Source organism: Exophiala bonariae, assembly GCF_035927105.1.
Source record: "Exophiala bonariae strain CCFEE 5792 chromosome Unknown scaffold_15, whole genome shotgun sequence".
NCBI lineage: Eukaryota > Fungi > Ascomycota > Eurotiomycetes > Chaetothyriales > Herpotrichiellaceae > Exophiala > Exophiala bonariae.
The window spans coordinates 486159-507883 of NW_027042490.1; the positions used below are offsets into that span (position 1 = coordinate 486159).

The 21725-nt window shown below is 49.9% G+C and overlaps 8 protein-coding genes across 8 annotated transcripts; 3 read left to right on the forward strand and 5 right to left on the reverse strand.

Moving 5' to 3' along the window:
- Nucleotides 1-841: 841 nt before the first annotated feature.
- On the forward strand, nucleotides 842-2104 carry LTR84_003148 (uncharacterized protein; the record flags this gene model as incomplete). Its single annotated transcript, XM_064846743.1, has 1 exon — nucleotides 842-2104. One exon carries the CDS (start codon nucleotides 842-844, stop codon nucleotides 2102-2104), a length of 1263 nt encoding a protein of 420 aa, XP_064705723.1.
- Nucleotides 2105-2886: 782 nt separating this feature from the next.
- Nucleotides 2887-5816, forward strand: LTR84_003149 (uncharacterized protein; the record flags this gene model as incomplete). Its single annotated transcript, XM_064846744.1, has 3 exons — nucleotides 2887-2904; nucleotides 2968-3112; nucleotides 3160-5816. 3 exons carry the CDS (start codon nucleotides 2887-2889, stop codon nucleotides 5814-5816), a joined length of 2820 nt encoding a protein of 939 aa, XP_064705724.1.
- Nucleotides 5817-6327: 511 nt separating this feature from the next.
- Nucleotides 6328-8619, reverse strand: LTR84_003150 (uncharacterized protein; the record flags this gene model as incomplete). Its single annotated transcript, XM_064846745.1, has 1 exon — nucleotides 6328-8619. The coding sequence occupies one exon, from the start codon at nucleotides 8617-8619 to the stop codon at nucleotides 6328-6330; it is 2292 nt and encodes a 763-aa protein (XP_064705725.1).
- Nucleotides 8620-9845: 1226 nt separating this feature from the next.
- Nucleotides 9846-11966, reverse strand: LTR84_003151 (uncharacterized protein; the record flags this gene model as incomplete). Its single annotated transcript, XM_064846746.1, has 1 exon — nucleotides 9846-11966. One exon carries the CDS (start codon nucleotides 11964-11966, stop codon nucleotides 9846-9848), a length of 2121 nt encoding a protein of 706 aa, XP_064705726.1.
- A 425-nt stretch (nucleotides 11967-12391) lies between these two features.
- LTR84_003152 (uncharacterized protein) lies at nucleotides 12392-12916 on the forward strand (the record flags this gene model as incomplete). Its single annotated transcript, XM_064846747.1, has 1 exon — nucleotides 12392-12916. One exon carries the CDS (start codon nucleotides 12392-12394, stop codon nucleotides 12914-12916), a length of 525 nt encoding a protein of 174 aa, XP_064705727.1.
- A 404-nt stretch (nucleotides 12917-13320) lies between these two features.
- On the reverse strand, nucleotides 13321-15936 carry LTR84_003153 (uncharacterized protein; the record flags this gene model as incomplete). Its single annotated transcript, XM_064846748.1, has 3 exons — nucleotides 13321-15523; nucleotides 15577-15796; nucleotides 15852-15936. 3 exons carry the CDS (start codon nucleotides 15934-15936, stop codon nucleotides 13321-13323), a joined length of 2508 nt encoding a protein of 835 aa, XP_064705728.1.
- Nucleotides 15937-16223: 287 nt separating this feature from the next.
- Nucleotides 16224-17008, reverse strand: LTR84_003154 (uncharacterized protein; the record flags this gene model as incomplete). The annotated part of the gene is made up of 2 exons (XM_064846749.1): nucleotides 16224-16385; nucleotides 16442-17008. The coding sequence occupies 2 exons, from the start codon at nucleotides 17006-17008 to the stop codon at nucleotides 16224-16226; spliced, it is 729 nt and encodes a 242-aa protein (XP_064705729.1).
- A 2146-nt stretch (nucleotides 17009-19154) lies between these two features.
- On the reverse strand, nucleotides 19155-21216 carry LTR84_003155 (uncharacterized protein; the record flags this gene model as incomplete). Its single annotated transcript, XM_064846750.1, has 2 exons — nucleotides 19155-19357; nucleotides 19413-21216. The coding sequence occupies 2 exons, from the start codon at nucleotides 21214-21216 to the stop codon at nucleotides 19155-19157; spliced, it is 2007 nt and encodes a 668-aa protein (XP_064705730.1).
- Between the last annotated feature and the right edge of the window lie 509 nt (nucleotides 21217-21725).

Sequence of the window (21725 nt, forward strand, 5' to 3'; positions counted from 1 at the left end):
TATCGGCTTGTACCAATCGTATCATTCCCGATGCAATGACTAAGATCGCAGGACTAATTTCCTGTCGACACTGTATCGGGTGCTCACTTCTCTGCTATGTGTTTGGGCGTTTGTCAGCGTTGTTGCTTTCAAATTCGCCGAGGCGATTTTGAGAGCCTCATCCTTGGTGTCCAGCCTAGAAACGTGAGCTTGTCACTGCAAAGAACACCATGCTTGGATTTCTGCTCCCAATTTTCGCTATACCGAGATAATAGTTCTGAGCATCATGAGAATCAGACCATCGGTTGTGGACTATATAGCACCATTCTACCTCCAAGGCAATACCTAACTTAGAGCAATGCAATCGATCGCTCAACTCGAATTAAGGTTGGCCGATGCGGCTGTTGGTTGGCGTTTCTGGCCAGTCAATTCCGGTATGCTGGGTTCACACCAAGCACAACAAGACCCATGGAGTCAAAGTTGCACGATAGATACAGGGCTTTGGTTATATTCAATTTAACCGAATGTCCGCTGGAGCTGGTAGGCGCCACCTGTTGCTTGCAAGCTTTATGATGTCAAGACTGGAGTAATAGCCGAAGACATCATAAGTTCTCCAAACAATGCCACTCCATTATTCAATCAGACGTGAACCCCACGGACTTGTCCACTCTCGATATGGAAGAGGCATGAAAGGCGCACAGCGATCGTTCAAGGCATCGTGGCATCTTTCCCGACCATTCAGTCTTCAACGGGTTATATACCTTCGTTCATAGTCACCGGTCAAGTATATCTTGGGGAGATTTGCTCAAATCCAGTATCGATAGTGCTGCCATAACATCACGGCATCACTCGTCGATTCAGAATGACGCCTACATCATTCGATGAGAATGCCATTCGCGCCCAGTTCCCCGCGCTGGATCAAAAGCAAGTGTTTATGGACAATGCTGGCGGTGCTCAAGTCCTGCAGTCAGTAATCACGGCAATCACCGATTATTTGACCAAAACAAATGTCCAGCTTGGAGCTTCTTACCCAGTTTCTCAAACCTCAACCAGCAAGTTTGATGATGGTTACAAGGCAGCGGCAAAATATGTCAATGCTAGCCCCAAGGACATTGTATTCGGAGCTTCCACGACACAACTGTTTAGAAATGTGGCGACCGCCCTGAAGATCGAACCCGATTCGGAATTTGTTTTGTCAAAGCTCGACCATGAAGCGAACATCGCTGCATGGGTCCAACTGGCGAAATGGAAGGGCATCACGGTCAAGTGGTGGGTGCCATCCAATAACACGAACTCCAACCCAAAGCTAGAGCCCGAAGACTTGAAGAAATCGCTCAGTCCAAAGACGAGACTGGTCGCCTGCACACACACATCGAACATTCTTGGTACAGTCACCGACGTTGCAGCACTGTCAAAAGTGATTCGGGAAAATAATCCGGATACATTGTTCGCAGTGGATGCTGTTGCATATGCACCTCACGCACCTGTTGACGTGAAGGCCTTTGGGGTGGACTTCTATTCGTTCTCTTGGTACAAAGTGTACGGACCTCACGTGGCACTGCTATACGTCAGTGAGAGAGGACAGAATGCCATTGAGAGCCTGGGGCATTATTTCAAACATGGGGACACATTGGAAGAGCTTCTCGGACTGGCTGCTGGAAATTATGAATCAGTTCAATCCATCCCATACATTACCTCATATCTCGAGCAAGTTGGGTGGGAGGCGATCCATGCTCAAGAAGAGAAGATTCAGGAGGTTCTATTATCTTATCTGCGCTCAAAGCCAGATCAAATCAAGATATACGGAGAGCCTTCGGCCGACAGGAATCTTCGTGTACCTGTGATCAGCTTCAGAGTCAAAGGACAGAGCTCTTTTGGGATTACTGATGCTGTTGAGGCGCGGTCGCCCTATGGCTGTCGTGCTGGACACTTTTACAGCAAACGACTGATACAAGAAGTTCTTGAGATATCAGATCCTGACGATGGCATCGTAAGGTGTTCCTTGGTTCATTACAACACTGTCGAGGAAGTCAAGGGTCTGGTCAAGGTGTTGGATGAGGTTATCAAAGAAGGGGAAGGCAAGCAACAGGTGGACCCAAGCAAGAAAGATGTTTCGAATTGGTAAGATAGGAGTCTCACACGTCAATCAGGTCATGAGTGGTGCATACGTAGATAGCGTCTCATGGGTAGTAAGACATGGAGTGGTTGAGGAGAGTCAGGTGATCTATATCCCAGGTACCCACCAGGGTCTTTGTTCGGTGGAGTGATGCCTCAGTCCATGACAATGATTCATGCCGAGTTTTTGCCAGGAACATGGTTTCGCGCATCGATGAAAGTATGCATTCATTGACCTCTTCTGCGTCAGTTGTGTTTCAAGCACAAAGGTGAAGAATGGATATGCGATGGAAGCAGAGGGCCCAGGTTGCACAGAGATAGGGGCGCGACCAGAATATCAATGGCAGCTGTCCGCATGGTCTTTGCGCAAAGCCACAACAACAGAGGTTTGATTGCGCGGGTAAAATTGCAAAGCTCTGAAATCAAATGGCTATCTTCAACAGAGATCGCAACCGACGTTACAGAAGTCTAAGATATCATTCTAGCATCATTGGCAGGTTTGATGATGGTGGTCTACAGCTTCTGGAAAACCCCTTGTCTTTTACCGCGTCCTCCTTGATACCAGGCACGTGATCACGCCCTGTTGCCAAGCCCCATGCCGCCGTGGTAACTCGGCTAATCCTCCACATAGGGACGATGTCAACAAACTTTTGGCCAATGGCTTATGCCTCTCATCATCGCCTCACGAACCACTTCACTTTTCTTTGTCAGTCCAGCCTCTACCAGATATGGCCCTCGAGTCTCAACAGGGTCGCAAGTTTATGTAACAGGAGACATCCCCATCTTATTGAAATGGCTGATACAGAGAATGTATGATCATCAATCTCCCCAAAGCACCTGCCAACCATCTTTGTAACTGATTCGGGTAAACAGTTCATCTCGCAACTACCTCAGCCGGCTCGACATGGCATCCCATCTCCACAGAAGCCTCTTGTCGAGATGACTCCGGCGGCTGCCAATTCTCGGATTGCTATGCCTGCGCCTACCATGACCGGGCACAAGCGCCAGGGATCCAACTGTTAGTATCCAACTGCGTTGATGGGCACTCATTCTGATGGAGAGCAGTACCAGAACCAGCGCCGAAGAGGAAGACCTTAATAGAACGTGCCGGTGAACCCGTTAAATCTATTCTCCCAACTCCGAAATCCTATACCACCGTCAACACTACGACGACATCCGCTGCCCATTCCCGAAACCCCTCGTCACAATCATACCGAACCAACATAAATTTCTCCAAAAGCACATCCGCTGCTATCACGCCCAATCCTTTCTCAGCCAGCGTCAACAGTGGTATGCGACCACCCACATCATCAAGCCTATCACGACCGAAATCGTCATTTGCAAGAGACAGAGGGAAGCAGGTTGCCACGAGGCCTGCAACATCCCTAGGAACCCGTGGAGGATTATTACAGGAAGGACCCAAACGTATGAGACCCATTGCCCCAGTTCGTGCTGTTTCCCTCGCCCCCAAGAGGACTGGATCCGTGTATATTCCCAAAAAGGACAACCGAATATCCCAAACAATGGCTGAGCAGTCCCCTTTGCTCAATCAGCAGCAGCGGGATAGTAGTACTTCCTCCATCACCGCTCGGCTGGCTGAGATAAATTTGTCTTCGGACGCTTGTCAGCCCAATCCAATGCGACCCGGAAGTCCTAGCAAGATTCCTCTACCTTCTCCTCGTGCCAGCACCCCTCTTGTTACCAACTTTATACCCCCAAAATTTCCTCCTAGAACTCCATCTCCTCAAAAGAACAAAGCAAGAACCTTTCTGACCAAAAACTCCAATTTAGAATCGTGGGATCCCGAGGAACAGTATGGCAACATGGAAAGAATGTACGAGGATGTCTGCAAACACTACAAGCAGGCAATGGACGACAACCAAGAAGCTAAACAGGTAAACTCAACGTACAAGGACACCATCATTGGCCTCGAAGAACAACGCAAAGCCACCACTGAATCTATAATCGAATTAAGATGCGAGCTTGAAACCACGAAATTTCGGCTCGAAGCCACAGAAAGATCTGCCCAGGAAGATAAGCGTGACCTGGAAATCGAAATCGAGGAAATCAAGAGTCGCCATCGTGTCGAGATAGAAAGCCATCGACAGTCGCATCGTGCGGAACTCGAACGCCTGAAAGCAGACCATCGCGAGGAATTGCGAGATTTGAGGCGGCGTCTCGAGGAAGATATTGACAAAGAGCGCAGTCAGCGCATGGAAGCTGTTGCAAAAGTATCAACACAAGGTCTTGTTGAACAACAGCAGCATCGGATGGATCTTGAGATCAAAGCTCAAGAAATCAAGGCAATAAAGTCCGAGATTGACAGGCTCCAGGCCGATCTTGATAGAGAGAAATCTCTTAACGACGACCTCCGCTCGAATCTATCAAATGCAGGCTCAAATGCAGCCAACATGGAAAATGCTCGACAGGCACTTCAAGCAAAAGTGGACTATCTGGAGTCTGACAGCAAGTCCCAATCAGAAGCATATGCGACAATGGAAAGGAGGATGAATGAAGCAATCGAGAAGGCACAAGAATGCGAAGACAAACTTAGGAAGGAAGAGATGCTTCGACGGAAATTGCACAACCAAGTCCAAGAGCTCAAAGGCAACATCAGAGTTTTCTGCCGAGTCCGACCCGTTAACAGCGTGGAATCGGAAGAGGCAGCGAGGATTACCGTTCCGGAATCTGAAGACGAACCGACTGACATTGAGGTCAAGGGTCCAGAAGAAACCAACAGTCTTGGAAAAGTCACGACCAAGATCCATCAATTTTCCTTCGATCGCGTGTTTGACACGTCTTCAAACAATGCTGAGATATTTGAAGAGATCAGTCAGCTAATTCAATCCGCTTTGGACGGTTACAACGTTTGCATTTTCGCATACGGCCAGACCGGTTCTGGAAAGACTTTCACGATGTCATCAGATGATGGAATGATTCCACAAGCACTGCGACAGATTTATACTACTAGCAAGGAGTTGGAAAGCCGAGGGTGGAGATACACCATGGAGGGTAGCTTTGTCGAAGTCTACAATGAAGAGCTACGCGACCTTCTCGGGAAGGATGGAGACAATGACAAGGGCAACAAGAAGCACGAGATTCGACACGACATGGCTACTTGTGAAACTACAATTACCGATGTCACTACGCTCACTCTGGACAGCCAGGATCAAGTTGAGGGAATTTTGGCTCAGGCAATGTCGAGAAGATCGGTTGCTGCAACAAAGGCAAACGAACGCAGTAGTCGAAGTCACTCGGTCTTCATCCTCAAACTTGCAGGATATAACTCTATCACAGGTCAAAAGAGTAAGGGTACCTTGAACCTGGTAGATCTGGCAGGCTCAGAACGTCTATCCCACTCCAAAGTTGAGGGTGCGCGGCTGAAAGAAACACAAAACATCAACAAATCACTCTCTTGTCTCGGCGATGTCATTGGAGCCCTCGGACAGCAACAAGCTGCTGGAGGATTCAATCCACGAGAGAGTGTCAACGGTGCCGCATTTACAGGATCCTCTTCCGCAGGATCTCATATACCCTATCGCAACAGCAAACTGACATATCTTCTCCAATTCAGTCTAGGAGGCAACAGCAAAACTCTCATGTTTGTCATGGTTGCCCCGGAGAAGAAGTGTCTCAGTGAGACGATCACAAGTCTGAAGTTCGCCGACAAAGTGTCGAGGACAAAAATTGGTGTTGCAAAGAAGACCGGAGGTGGGAGATGATGACTGATGGTGGCTTCCGTGTGAGGTGCCTCATGGATCCGCCTGAAAGATCCGTTGTTTGGAATTCCTGTGAGCGGCTTTATGATAACGAATTCTCTTCTTGAAATACCTAGCGGGCCTGACTTTTTTTCGGCTCATTTGGAGCTGCTCGGACGGATTGATGGGCCAAAGGCTATGTCTGTGGGCTGATGTCTGGCTTTGAAAAAAACAAACTGAAGGTGCTTGAGTGTTTTGGGATATCATCCGACTCAGACTTGGGTGGCACCCCAGTTGAGCTATGGTTGGAGTTGGTTGGTGGCTCACATAGTGAAAGAAAGAACAAACCAGGGACTCAATCCTGAAGAAGGATTCACTCGAGTGTATAAAAGACTAGAAAGTCATGATGATCATTGAACGAGATTGAGACTCCTGTTCCTCTTACCATTCGATAGCTCTTTGCTTTCTTTCAAGCTCGGAGTTTGCCTCTTTCTACATGTCTATCTATCATTGCTTGCTCTCGAACTGCTATAACCTACAGCCTGCTTGTCCTGCTAACATTCCCCAACTCTGCCACAATCCCCCTACTAACCCACTCGGCGATGCCCATCGTCGTAATCATAGGATTAACACCACTCGCGGTCGGGAAACAACTGGCATCAGCAACATACAAGCCCTTGGTACCCCAGACCCGGCCTTTCGAATCAACCACGCCGGTTTTGGCACTACTGCTCATGCGACACGTGCCCATCTGATGGGCGGACCCGAGGGTGACGGGATCCGGACTCGACAGACCCGCGGCCTTTATCTCGGCCAGCCAGGTGTTGAACGCGGCGTCGTCGTCCTTCTGCGTCTTGGAGGAATCGAGCCCGCTCGGCCGCACGAACCGTCTCGTCCCTGTATGTCCCGTGTCGATCTCCTGCGCGCCCATGATGAACTGCAGCCGAGCGTTGGCCAGGATTCCCTCGAGGATCTTGGCGCGGTCGCGCGCCGACGTCGTGTATGCGACGCGCAGCCGTTGGCGCGTCGGATCTTTCGGGTCGATGTATGCGCGTCCCGTGTCCTGGTCGCGTGTGATGGCGATGAAGCCCACGGCGTGCCCGTGCTTCGCGGCGTCGATCTTCCAGCGCAGCGCGGAGTGCAGGGCGCCCGCCTTGTCGTTGGCGGAGAGGGCATTGAGGGATTCGGTCGCTCGCCATGGGTACGTCAGTAGGCCGAGGCCTGGATGTGCGCAGGTGACTTCGAGCTTGACGCCGTGGTGAAGGCCGTCTTGGTCTTCCAGGCTCGTCACTGCCGAAGTGAGCATTGTGCCATCCCATGGGTCGGTCCGATGCTTCCACACGGCCCAAGTTGTGTTAGTCGGGTGGAGGTAGAGGTTTGCGCCAATTTGCGGGTTCGTGAGACCACTGCGCAGTAGGACTAAGGGCGAGCTTAGAGTTCCGGCTGCGATGATGACTCTTTTTGCATTGATGGTCAGTGTCCGTGTGGTCTTTCGATCGCGAGATGTCCAGATGGCTTTTACGCCCGTCGCGGTCTGGTTGGCCGAGAAGATCACTTCATCCACGAGACAGCCTTCGATAAATTCGGCTCCGTGTGCTGCGGCATCTGGGAACCAGTTGTTCAAGGGTCCTTGCTTCGTGGTGCTTGGGCAGCCATATATACAGGAGCCGCAGAGATGTGGCTTTGATCCCGAGTTCTGTGGGACGACATGGCCCGCCATGCCCAAGCGGCGAGCACCTTCTAAGAGGGTGGTGTTGCCGAAATTGTGCTCGATTTTGCTTAGAGCTTTTTCGTCATTGGCTTTGGCGACACCCATGCGACTGCACACGGTGTCGAGACAATCTTGGAATTCGTCGCCGAGGAAATGCGGGAGTCCACCGTCTGCCCATTCTTTCCGCACGGCATATTGAGGCTGTAATGAGGCCGACCAGTTGACCGTGCCCCCACCGCCGAGTGTACTACCCGCGAGGATACCTACTGAGCCATCGTCGGAGGACACAACACCACCGTTGAGGTATAGATGCTCTCCAGCTTCTTGTGGGCGCATGGGAAAGTGCGTGGAGGGGAAATGATAAGCCCGTTCCAGCACTAAGACCTTGAGACCGGCCCGAGAGAGGTGGGAAGCTGTGACGCCTGCACCACAGCCCGAGCCAACGATGATGACATCAGTGGATAACGTTGTGGGAGTGGATGTAGACGTGAAGTCGTGGAATTTGTATTCGAAGCTTGTATTTCGCTCGATGTGTTTGGGAATATGAGGATAGTCGATCATGCGCATAAGTTCGGTGGAAGTATTGATCCAAGCAAATCTCGCCAGGCTGCCGAGAGAGCAGTGGAGTGTGCGCAGTAATGGAAGACGTGCAGTCGACCACTTGCACACGATCTCGGTACGCGTAGGGAGTGGTTGTAGGTGGATCGGAGTGGTATATCCGGTCAACAGGTACGAGCCAGCCCGAGTGTTCATGGTGGAAAATATAAAGGCCAGCCCTTGTGCATCCGACGGAGGAACATAGAGATTGAACTTGCGCTTGATAGCTGCGATGAAAATTGGATCGGAGACGGTCTTCTGAGCCAGATAGGTTTTCGCAAGCTCTTCTGATGCTCCTTCTGGGAGATACAATTTCAGCTCTGCTAAGGCATCCTTCATCTGAGCTGTGGAGATTGATGATTTGGCATCACTGGAGCTCGTGGAGATCTCTGGAACGAAGACCTCCATTATGGAGAATAATATTTCCCATTGTTTTTCGGTGAAGGCCTGACCTGGTGGTGGCTCAGGAATGGGTGAAGGTAGAGAGGCCAAGTTGGGCAAACCCTGAAGTGCAGACATCGTGGTGTGGAATGCAGAGAGAGCAGGCGTGAAGCAATGTCCACACTCCGGCTGGTAGATCTCACGAAGAGCAAGCAAGAATGGAGCGAGATTTCTTGAGTTCCACCCAGTGTTGACGAGACTCTTTGTATGTCAGACGAGGCGTGCATTGAGAAGCGTCCAAGGATCTTTAAGCGCAAGAAATCTCACTACTCGTGGAGTTGGCCAGTGGATCATCACTAATAGCGGGACCACGCCCCGGGTTGTGTCCGGTCCTTTCGAGGGCTGACACGCCAGGTCAGTGACGGACAGAACTTGTGGATGAATTCGACAACCTGGTGGAGACGAGATCTCATCCAATATATAGCTCGCTTCCTTAGCTAATTTCTAGCTAAGCTGATGGCCATCCGCTGCCCACCAAGTTCGCAAAAACGAGGTAAACGAGGTACGAACCCTAGCCTAGAACCGCCAACTGTGGCGGCAGACAAAGTCAGTCCCGGACTCCCCAAGTACGACTAGGGCCTCGGTAGAAAAACCTGTGGGGATACGAAGTACGAGAGAAGGGCAATCCAATATTTTGCGGGATGGCAATTAGCCGGGAGTTTAGACAGCCTCGGTGGGTTGCTGAAAGGAGCAAGAATGGCTGTGAGTATTTTTGATCGAAAGCAAGATCAGGTCCCAGGCACCCCAGGCAGCCACAGCTTCTGCTGACGAGATGCCTATGGAAACGAAGAATGGAGTCTGTGGATATGGTTGTTTCAGGCGGAAGATGCTTCACCAGTGGTCTACTACGGGCTGACTACTGGTATATGGGTGGGTAATGGATCAGTGTTCCTGATCTTGATGCTCCGTTGACCACTTGTACGGGATGGCTGTTGTGTAAACACTTAGACTACCCCAGATGCTGACGCTGACCTAAGACGTACCTACCTACCTCGTACTCCAAGAAGCTAAATCCGTATGTAAGAAGCACCCACGCAGTTAGCTCCTTGCCGGATCTACCTAACAAATCGGCCTAGTCTTCTTCGGCTACATGTAGTTTGACTCGGACGACGGGCCAAGTCGTGACATGTGCATTTCTATCTCATGATTTTCATCCTTCAGCTTCGATCTCATAGCTGTTGGACTTGTGCTTGGGCTGAAATCGGAAGTTTTGGTGTGCTTTGCCGAGGAACATTTCACTATTTCATTCAAAAGTCAGTCATAAATCCATCCCACAGCTGACGACGAGAGTGTTCAAATCATGCTTACCTGATCTTGATCCAGTCCAGGTAGTTGTCGCTCGCCATGAGTGTTTCCAACTCATCACGACCGCGGAAACGTGGTGGTCGATCCTGGATGTTTGGCGGAAGATACTCCAAAAGTCCAATCGGTACATAACGACATGCGAAACTGAGCCATTCAAGTAAAAATCGTCGAGTCTGCCCCACACCAATCTCATCACTACCCCATGCCTCCAAGCCATATCTGCAGAAGCGCTCAATAATGGAAAGTCGCTCTGACGATGATTTGTCGAGATACTGGCCAGCTTGAATCTCCTCGAAAAGCCATGGCTTGATCAGCGCACCTCGGCCAGCCATAACCCCATCAACACCTGCATGTTCGAAGTGATCATAGTAGTGTTCGTGGGAGAAAACATCGCCATTACCGAGAAAGAAAACTTTGCCGTTCTTGGACTTCTCATGGCCATTGGGCAAGTCACGCTCATCGACCTCGCCTACAGTATCGACAAGTAAGTCGGTCTTCTCGTTCAGACTCTTGATCAAAGCTGCAGTTTGAGCGATATACTCCCAGTCTGCGGATCGAGTGTAGCGTTGCTGTCTTGAACGTCCATGGAGAGTGATAGCCGCAACGCCACAGTTATCACCTCGACTACTTGGCGAACCTAAAACCAATCGATCGACCAATTTCTGGGCTGTGGGTTGCTTGTCTCTCGTGCCCATTCGAATCTTCACCGTCACAGGCGTTTCGCCTGACACCACATTCATGCCACGAAGCATTTTCTCCAGCTTGTAAGGCGTGTCCATCAATGCTGAGCCTGCGCCTTCCCTATAGACTAGGTCAATTGGACAGCCAACGTTGAGATCAACCACTCTCAGTCCTTTGGGGAGAAGTGTTGTCAGAACCTCAGTGGTTTTGACTGCGATCCAAGGTTTGTTGGCCGCAATTTGTGCACCGAATTTGAGATCTCGACTTTGATCATAGTCGTAGACAATATTCCCCTTGGCGGTGAAAGTTGGTGGCTGTACGTCTGATTCGTGTGCCTTCATCAGTGCCCATTCGGACTTCTGTCCCTGCAGAATTGGCAGAGACATAGCCATCTCCGAGTAAGTGAACGTGGCTCCCAAGGACGTACACAGCCGGCGATAGGGAAGGTTGCCCTGTGTTGTGAGAGGTGCAAGAATAGATGTCTCAGCACCAAAGTATAGCCGTCTCTTCTCCGATGGCCGCAATGGTGGGTCTTGGAACGACGCTATCGAGTCATGCTTCTCAGCACTTCCATTTGTTGGCTCAGGTGATGATGAGTTGCGAAGAGAAGTGATTTTCGCCTCTTGGTATCGGCCTTGGTCTGATGGATTTTGACTCTGGCGCTCTAACCATTGCAGAAACTTGTGAGACAAAGGAGTATCGATCTGTCTTTTCGTCAAGGTCATACGTTGCTGATAACTGATTGTGTTCGTGACGCCGACTTCGCCATCTTCCTCCGACGTCTGGGCATAGGTAGCCATCTTTGCAGCATCCTCAACGAGTACCAGTTCCTTGCGGCCATCCTCGCGTTCAACTTCTTTCGAGTGAGAGCCTACAAATCGGCATTTCCAACCCACAGGACACCGCCCTTTCGTCTCCCACACTGGACATATGCCATTGAACGTTGTGATGTCCTCGCGTTTCTGCTTCAAATAGTCTCTGAGGTCGTGAGCGAACTTGCACTTGTCTCCAAAACCACAGGCCCCTGGTGAAAATTCAGGTGCGTGTTTCCTGGACGAGCACAACCCTACTGCATCCCTCGAACTCCCATAGTCACGTGCTTTGTTTTGACCTGTCTGTTTCTGCCGGCGTTTGCCCTTTGAGTTTTGACCGTCGGGCTGCCGATCATTGTGGTGAAAAGCTTCCGCAGCGTCATCATCAACTTGATCCTGTTGTGGCTTCGCTTGCGCGGTATCATCATCCAAGATCAAAAATTCCTCCTTGATTGGCGCAGCCCCTCTGCGTCGCTTGTCATTTCTTGGATCCTGTGACTGGCCATCACGGTCGTCTTGTTCTGCTTTGCGCTTAACAGCAGTTGAGGTGGATTGCGAAGTCAACTTGTTCGATTCCGTGTTTTCTTCCATCGTCACCTCAGGGACGGATGTAGAAATTTCGGCCATTTTTCACAAGTTTGTGGCAGTGACAGCTCTTGGCCACACAACTTTTTCAGAACGATTGACAATTCTTCAATTCGAAACTAGAACCAGTAAGCACTCGAGATGCTTAGTATTGAAAACTAGAAACGGAAAATGAAGATGTCTGTTGAAACTCGACTGTCAATGAAGAACTGAAATCGAACTGACTTTTCGCCAAGACATATTGAAATGCGCTATGGGTATTTTACTTCACCCAAATTCATGGTACTTCGCCCGAGTCCTCGGGTACGGCGAGTTTCGTATTCGGATTGGCTTCTCCACGACTTCACTCATCAACATCGCCTTTAAATTTGTGAGAAATGTCGTTTTGCCAGAGGAATAAAATCTGGGATGCTCCAGATACTTCATGTCGGAAGTAACCATCTCATTATCAACAAGCTGTCCCAACAATGCTACTATCTCATTCTCCCCCATGGGCTCTCCCTACCCTGACAGCCCTTATCGGCAGCGGAGGCTTCATCATTGGAATCTACAGCTTTATATCCCCAGTGAAGGCAGCACAAGTCTACGGAGTCGATCTTCCACTCCTGGCCAAAGGAAATCAAGCTTCCAAGGAGAAGACTGGATCAGCCGATCCTGCGCTATTTCGACCTGACGACATATCTCGGCATGTTGCATACATCTACGCCCATGGTGTGCGGAACTTTGTCACAGGTTTCACAATCCTAAGCCTTACTGGATTCTGGCAGTTCTCAGCGCAATGCAAAAAGTCGGTGATCGCAAGTTCTACCGCTCAGCGATCTTTGGGCATCGTCATTCTGGCTGGAGCTTTGACGCCTGTAGTGGATGCTGTGGTCACATGGCAAGCCGCAGAAGAAAGAACAGCAACTGATGTGGGAAAGAAAGCAGCTCGTGCGCATGCCTCGAGGTCATTGATCTGGATCGCTGGCGGGCTCTGGTGCTTGTTCGGTTGACGCGAGCACCATAGAAGACCATATTCTTCCGCTCTGCATCATTGCCTAGCATCGTGTTGGAGCTTCCTTCGTAGGCTATAGCATCAAGTGAATCTACTGTTGCTCAAGTATGGCATATGTGATGCTTTGAGCAAATCGGATCACCAAGGCCTCGTGACGTCGTGCGACGATCAGGCCATCGACCCAAGTATCGTGATTTCAAATTGCTATGCGGCACAATGTCTTCCATAGCGGTAAAGATGTTACATAAGTTTCATTCTCCACCAGTCATCAAGGTCAAAACACAGAGAAGGCTCGCCAGTATTCCTCTTTCATATCAGAGATACTGCCAGATCGGTCATTTCATGTCATCCTCTGTCGGATCATGAGCAACCCACAGCAAGACAGAGCCTTTGTGTCTTTCTCTAAGTTGTCTCTTGCTCGCCATCAATTTCCTTCTCTTCCTCACCTTCCGACCATTGCATCTCATCTCTCATTAGTTTGAGCCAATCTTGGGAATTCACCAAGTCTGGATGGTTTTCATTCAGCACACTTTGCCTTACCATAACAACATGCTCCATCAATTGACGCCCTTCGTGAGTATGCCCTGATCTCCACAAATGAGTAGCGATATTATGCTCTGATTTCAGTCGATCAGGGTGATCCTTCGACAGTGTTTGGGCTTGAATTTGGACCACCTTCCTCTCGAGAGACAATGCTTCTTGCGTCCGTCCATTTTGATAATAAGCACGAGCCAGTTCATGCTGTGATGATAATCGATTTGGGTGGTCCTCGCTTAGTGTTCGCCCTCCTATTGACACTATATGCTCCAACAGCGATATTGCTTCTTCGACTTGTCCGTGAGCTAGATAAACCCTGGCTAATTCATGCTGTGATGCCAATCGATGTGGGTGTTCCTCGACTAGTGTTCGCTGGTTTATTGACCCTATATGCTCCAACAGCGATATTGTTTCTTCGACTTGTCCATGAGCTACATAAGCACTAGCTAATTCATGCTGTGATACCAATCGATCTGAGTGTTCCTCGACTAGTGTTCGCTCTTGTATTGACACTATATGCTCCAATAGCGATATTGCTTCTTCAACTTGTCCTTGAGCTAGATAAGCACTAGCTAATTCATGTTGTGATTCTAATAGATGTGGGTGGTCCTCCCTCAGTGTTCGCTCTCTTATTGACACTATATGCTCCAACAGCGATATTGCTTCTCGAAACTGTCCATTATCTAGGTTGGTACTGGCCAATCGATGCTGCGTGCTCAATCGATGAGGGTGCCCGTCTGGTAGATTTAGACTCTGGACTTTCAGTACTTCCTCGCATAAGGTAATTGCCTCTCGAAAATCACCACGGTCATCACAGTTCTCAGCCTGGAGGGAGTACAGTCCCAACCATGGCTGATCTATTGTCGAATCGTTCAACCCCAGATGTGCCAATAACCTCTTCAAAAGAACAGAGAGATGTGCGTCACTTCTCATGCGCCTCAATTGCCACCCGCATTGATGAAGGATGCATGTGACGTGCATTGGTGGGTCAGAAGCAAACATACAGTGCATGTCCCAAGATGTCAACGCTTCGACGTGTGCTCGTAGCCTTTCATGTCGTGTCCAAGCTTCCTTTTCCTCGCTAGAGAAAGCCACGATACAGCCCATCTTTATCCATGAATCATGTTGACTATGTTTTTCCTGGCGATCTCGAGCCCAGGCATGGACAAGAGGATGCATTGATACACTGGACCGTCCAGAATCCGTGTCCATATTTGTCGACAAAAGCGCGAATGTTTCGAGGATGCGTACAGCCTCCATCAAGCGAAATGGATCCCACTGGTCGGAATCAACCTGGATCATCGGCATCAGCTGATCAACATGCCATTGGCCAAGAGACAAGGGCTCCTCCTTGTCGGCATTGTCGGCATTGTCAGATTGGGCACCTCTCCACGCCATCTCGAATAATTGCATAGGGAGAACATTTGGGGCGCAAACAGCCAGAACGGGCAATAATTCGAGAGCGTCTCTGGCAGATTCTGTTTCAGCTTTCTGAAGTGTTTCTATGGACGCCTCAAAAGTTGCGTAGACATCTGCATAACGTGACTTGGCTTGCCGTGCCTTGTACTGAAGCAGCCGCTTTCGTTGTCGCACAAATTCAGCAGGATATCGAGCCAGAGTGCAGTGGCCAGCTCGAATATATGCCCCAGCAAGCGTAAGGGCCAAGGGGTGTGACTGCAGGAGTTCAGCCACTTTGAGTGAGTCCTCTTGCACGGCAGCCCTTTGATGCTCCTTGATATCAGCTGCCTTCAGGAGCAGCTCTTGTGCTTCATTGACAGGTAAGCCTTCTAGAGCGATGGTTTTGTCGGTCACATAGTGCTGGTTTTCTTTATTGCGGGAGGTCATTAGCACAGCACCTCGTGGGCTCGACGGGAAGTAGTCCTGATAGTCAATATCTGGGTCATCAGCATTGTCCAAAATCAGGATCCAAGGCTTTGAAGCATTAGCGAGGGCTTCACGACCATCCTGCCAAGTTGACCCTGAACTATTCAATCGTTTGCCGATATCCAGAAAGGCCGATTCAGCAGCAGATGTGGTGCTAACATCGACCCAGAAGATGCCCCAGAATCTGCTTACCAGTTAGAAAGCTCTGAAGGTCAATGAAGAAATAGGTGTACTAACAAATTGTGGACGTGTTGTACAAGTTGCAAGCAGATTTCACTCTTTCCCTGACCACCGATACCAAAGATCAGGCTACGGGATTGTTGGGAGGGATGAGGTCCATTGAGAGCACTCTGTACACATGCTTCCAACTCCTCTAGGATATCGTCTCTGCCTGTGAAGAGCGCATTAGGGGAACGGGATACCCTCCAGTGGACAGGCCACCTTGGTTCAATTGGTTCTGTGTGGATCAGCCACGAAATTTCAACATTGAGTCCGATGAAGTGTAGGCTAACCATTGCTTGTGTGGTTGGCCAGGTTCTTCTCAAGCTGATCAAATCTTTGGAGGAATTCTTGGTGTCTCTTATTCGCATCTGCCATCGTCAGCGGTGAATATTGGTTCGAGAGTCATTCACAAGCAGGATGGCGGACCTGAAGAATTGAATACGTGAATGATTCTGCTGCAAGCCGCATCCTCACGACGTACTTCAGTCATGATGCCCGATACATCGTCCATCTTCGGAATGGCACGGAGAAAACGAGCTGAGGATCGATATCAAATGTTAGTTTCCATTGGCAATATTGTTGACGCGCTGGCAATGCTTAAACCCACTCATAGTGCTACGCTGGTAGTAATTTATTGCTGAGATTTGATAGCGAATGACATGCTAATAAAGGCTGATAAGATGTTGCTCGAACTGGTGGGTCAGATCTTCATTGGGTCGCGCGAGATACAAGGCCTCGATATGTTGATAGGTTGTTAAAATCACAACGATGTCTGCCACGCCTTCGAGCATGGCAGCGTATTGCTCAGAATCTGAGATTGCCAGCTAGCTACAAGTCAGCTTCCGGAAGCGATGAGCAATGTGCTATATGGAGTCCGTACCTGCATCAGCACACATAGGCCGGCTAGAGGCAGGCCGATATGAACTGGATCGGCATTGTATGCAGGTTGGCACAGTTCTTTGAACACCTGCAAGGCCTTGATTGTTCGGTCGAACTGTTGACGAACACGGATGTTCCACGATCCTGTGGTGATCGTCCATCTTTTGGCCTCAAGGTCCCGCTGACTCTGCTGTGTCGCTTGAAGCAGCAGGGACGCAAAATCGGAATTGCCCGAACCAGCTGCCTCTTGCTGTATCACAGTGATCCGTTGCTTGACTGATTCTTTATGGTCTTCGGCTTGGAGTGCATCGATGGCTAATTGCCAATAGTCTCTTTTCGTGACAACTGCACTGAGAGCCGTCGACTCGTTGGCTTCATTGCTCTGGGGAGGGATTGAGGAGTTCACGACACCTGTAGATGGAGTGTCAATAGGTGCAACTGGGGACGTGCTCTGGCTTGCGGCACTTGGTGGGGAGATGCCAGAGTGTGGACGTTGGACGTGTGGGTCAGCGGCATGACCCGTTTTGCCTCTTGAGCGGCGTGCTAATTTGATGGACAATCGTTTCATTCTGGTTCTGACGTCTTACAGGGACTTATTATATCCAAATGTCACAACTGTTGACTAAGTAGCACAGCATGGAAATCATCTCTATCTTTTAGCAGAATCAGGCTGCGTTCATCACGCTCTCCGCACAACTGCGCCCGGTTTCCATGCAGTCCATCCTGGCTCTTGCGCCACATCTACACGTGATGACGCCCCGAGTGCTGGCCACTATCCAGGATGCGTGATCATACACAACAACGGAATATCCTCAAAGCACTCTCTCCATATGCTTGTGTAATCAAGTATCCTCCTGAGCTCGGACTTTTCATGGCTTTAGGTCGAGAGTAGAGCAATATTCCAGCTGGAATAGGTAATAACACGCTTCTCAAGTAGATCCCACCTCCTCCCCAGCCATTCAACTGGTCGATAAAGTACAGACGATCTTTGACATCTGTGAGAACGGAGACTTCCCCGGATTCCTCTCTGGCCGCGGAGAACCCCAGGCTTGGAAGGCTGTTTTGACCCCGGAATTGACTGCCCGGAGCCCGTCACACGACCCAAACACGAACGCCATGTGCGGAGATTCAGTCTATCACAACATCAGGAAGGGCGGGGTCGACCATTCAAACGACAAATCAATTATCAACAGCATGAGGGAATTCAAGCTTCACGAGCAAGCCAAGTATCAGAGCATCGCCATGAAAAGGGCAAGCGATGACTTGGTTGTCCCCAACCCAGAGAGTGGCCGATTTCTTGATCATTGAGCTGCCATGGGATTTCAAGTCGAGATAATATTCACAAACGGACTGGCCCTCTCATCTACGAGCGAACCGCTTTTCCTCGGTGATACTGGCATTGATGGCTACGTCGCGCTGACTGATCATGGTGACGTCAGTATTGATATACTCCAGATCTCCCTCCATGGTGGGTACCAGTCGAACCCCTTGCAACTCAAAAACATGAGCCGTTCTCAGGGCTTTCAGGTACCCTCGTGAATACCGTCAGACGCTCGGACTGGTACTCGTTTGCATACTACCACCAAGTCCAAGAGGTACGTCTGTCGTGACTTTGTCTCCTCAAATCTGCATTACGTGCTGAAGTAGCATCAGCTCCTACACTTGACCGACATCAAACGGCCCACAGATTTCGTCGGGGATCAAGAACATGCAGAGACGCCCTTGAAATGCTTCTTCCATTTCGAGATCCCTCAATACTTGAAATGCGAACTCCTCGGTCAAAACACCGGATTACTGTGTGACCTGCCCGCTTCCTTCCCGTGCGCCGTTCGTCCTCCAAAAGCCACGGTGCTCCAAGAGCGGTGCGAAGGGGATTGCCACATTTCTTACAAGATCCAGGTTCACGCGATATGTCGACGGAAGGCAATAGCCTGTGCATCGCAGCAGATCAAGATCGTTCCGACGTTCGAGTCTCGGCCACCCGTTTGCGTGGCTGATTTTCCAAATGAGTACACGTTGGCAAAGTCGACTCACCTCAGAACCGGATTCTTGGGTTTGCACCACACTGGCGAGTGGCGGCTTGAGGCTGCTGGGCCGGTTCAGTTGGTGTTGAATCAACTGACCGATCCTATACTGCTATCGACGACTCTCACTCTCACTCAATTAATATATTCAAGTGAGAGTTGCCCGAAATGGAAGCCGTGGGATATGGCTAGTGGCCATTGTACTTGCACCCTGGTATCCTCGACATTTATCTCGTGCGTTCCGCGGAGTAGTGTCCCAACACTACAAGAACTTGCTACTTCTACTTGCCTAAGTCGCCAAAATCAGGTGTGTGCTGAGACGAGGACGGTGGTACAGTTCTCAAAGTGGAATGAATCGACCCTGACATTGCATGGCGAGAATTTCTCATCCGAAGTCACGAGACAGTGGAGATCGGATGCTTCTGTATCGATTGACATCCCCAACGACAAGTATTTGGTCCCCACGTTCGAGTCTTCATTAGTCTCGAGACGCTACAAACTTGTTCTCCACGTCCACGTCACCAAGCCTCATCGATCTGCTTTTCGCTTAACTATACCTGTACAGATATCCTACCAGAAAAGCAATGCTCACAGGTCTTGGAGTGATCAAGAACTAGCGTCACCTCCATACATCTGATGTCTGAAGAACAATGACGCAAAGCTATGTGGTTGAAGAATAACGCAATCTGCTCACTTCCAGGATTCCAATGTCGGAGCCACACAGCCTCGTATAAGGCCACTGAATAAAGCGGCATCCACATTTTGCAAAGACCATTCGTCGGTGGTGGTGCCAGAATTGGTATCGAGGAAGTCTTCAACGTAAGCCACACCTACCTCTTCGAGTGGTGCACCACTTGCGGTCCCAAACGAGGGGTTATTGTGCTTCAGAGCATCTGGAGTAAATTAGTCAGACTGATTTGTTGAGTGGAAGTGGGATGGGGAATCTACCTTCCCAGTTGAATGATCGAGACGAAGCTTCTCCAGCATTTGCGTTTCCCGAATCAAATGGTGGGAAGGCATGTCCACAGACGATCACGCCCCCAGCAGCACTATCGTCGAAGTGAGAGCCTGGGGCGAGCTCCTCTCCCGAAAGTGAGGCCTCCCTGTCATCGCCCTGTCGCACCCGTTCGGGCTCGAATCTGATGCTTCCATACTGAGGGATATCAATAAGCAGTCCATCCCGAACTTCTTGATCATTGTCGACCTCAGAGTCTGGTTTGCGGGATGAGCCGTGCCTTGTTGCATGAATCAAATAGCGTTTGCCTTTGAAGGACTCAAGCTCTATATCTAGTAGAGGCTCGAGGATCTTTTTGATTTTTGAGGCGATCGCATCGTTGTTCTCCAAAGCGATGGTTTGGATCATTTGCAGGGCGCTCTCTAGTAGCCCACGATCGCTCTGTCGTTGGTGCATGATAGTCCCCAATGGAAGGAAGAAATCAGCAGCCTCGAATTTCTGTTGTCGACGAGCTTCAATGTGTGCGACACACAACGTCGTGCTTGCAATGAAAACAATGAAGTCGATGCCACGGCAGTAGGTAACAGTAGCAACAGTATTGCGAAAATGCAAGTATTGAGTCAGAATTGTCCGACTTGCATGTGCAGCTGTGAGCTTGCTATATGTGTAGTCTTGACCCCCCGAAGGGGAGCGCAGCAGGTATGGCAGATGTAACTGAAGTAATAAGTGGTAATGGGTAAAGTGGCAGGTCAGTCGGACGCTCTCTTCGAGTGCATCTTCATCGTTGCCCATAAGAACGCTAATATCAGGACCCATCAACCACCACTTTGCGGGCATCATCTCCGAAGCCTGCCGGAGGCTTCTATCATGGTCGCTGGTCATCATAAAGTCGAGCCATGAAAATTGATTGAACCACATGATAAATCCTCCAATAGCCGTCTCCACTCGCTCGAATTGCTCTAAGGGTGTGCGCTTCCGCAAAATGGTAGAATCGTAGGTGCTGTGGTCTGAGTACGCAGACCGAGTCATACCCAGTATCAACGAGAGGTACCCGTCTGAGCAGACCAGGCGAAACCACATAACATCCAGATCAACGCGGGCTCTGGTACTCTCTTCAACGATCATACTCGAAACTGTTGCAGTGCCTGGTTTGTCGAGTCCCATCAACTGCGCAATACTAATCGCTCTGCGGTTTGTCAACCATGCGCGACGGAGGCTGCCTGCATTGTTCCTGAACATACTCTCAATCATGAGACATTCGATTCCCTCCAACGAATTGACCAACTCATCGTTGCTCGTTACCATACCATGGACGATATCAACGATGCGAGACATGAGGGACTGGGGATCGCATGTCATTTTCGCAAGCTCGCTTGAGTAACGGGGTGGAACGCTCAGGAAGAAGGTGGCTAGCATCAGGAGTCTTCTTGCGATGATGATCGGATGTGAGCCCTGCGGGGGCAACTGAAGTACATTATGCGGCGATGAAAGCTTCTCGGCAATGAATTTGGCATAGGGGACACATATGATGCCGTGAGAGAACATCGAGATATCAACGGGGATGCTTAGTGCAATTTCGAGGTCGTTCTGGCTAGGCCATAGCTTTAGAAGTACTCTCGATATCTCGTCGAAATGTCCCAAAGCCTGAGTCTCCATGTCCAGATCATGGATTGTGCTGCGAATGGAAGCTGGTAACTCGGCGTCAGTAGCATGGTCGGACGAACGAGGATTTCCCATACCTTGGGCAGATAGATTCGCGGCAATCAAATCAGACTGATCACAGGTGCGCTCAGCCATTCGTTGAACCTGCGCTTTCACCCGATCCAGGCGATCGGATAATCCAGCAGGCCCAGGTGGTTGATCACAGAATTCCTGGCTGATGCAATTGGTATGCCGGCTCCGGCAGCCGTCACATGTTGCTTCAGAGGAAATTGTGAAAGTGCATCGTGTCTTACGACGCTTACATTCCCAACAACTGAATGTACCTTTCCGGAGTTTCCTCTTCTTGGATGCGGTCGTGCTTTCCATTGGTCAAAGTACTTTGTCGCGCCTGCCGGCCTCAGAAAGTTACCATGTCGTAGTGGTTGCACAAATTGGAAGGAGCGTTTCACGACACTAATGGAAGTCGCTTACTCGAGAGTGGAAAGCAGCATCATGGCTCTCGGCTTCAAGTTCAACAACAAACATGACTTGGTCACGGAAAGATGAACAAGAGGTGTTTTCGGCAGGAGTCGTGATCTCCAAAAATGGACCTCCGCCGCGGCGGAGGAGCGGCAGAGCAATGAACCAGTTGCGGAGTCTTGAGA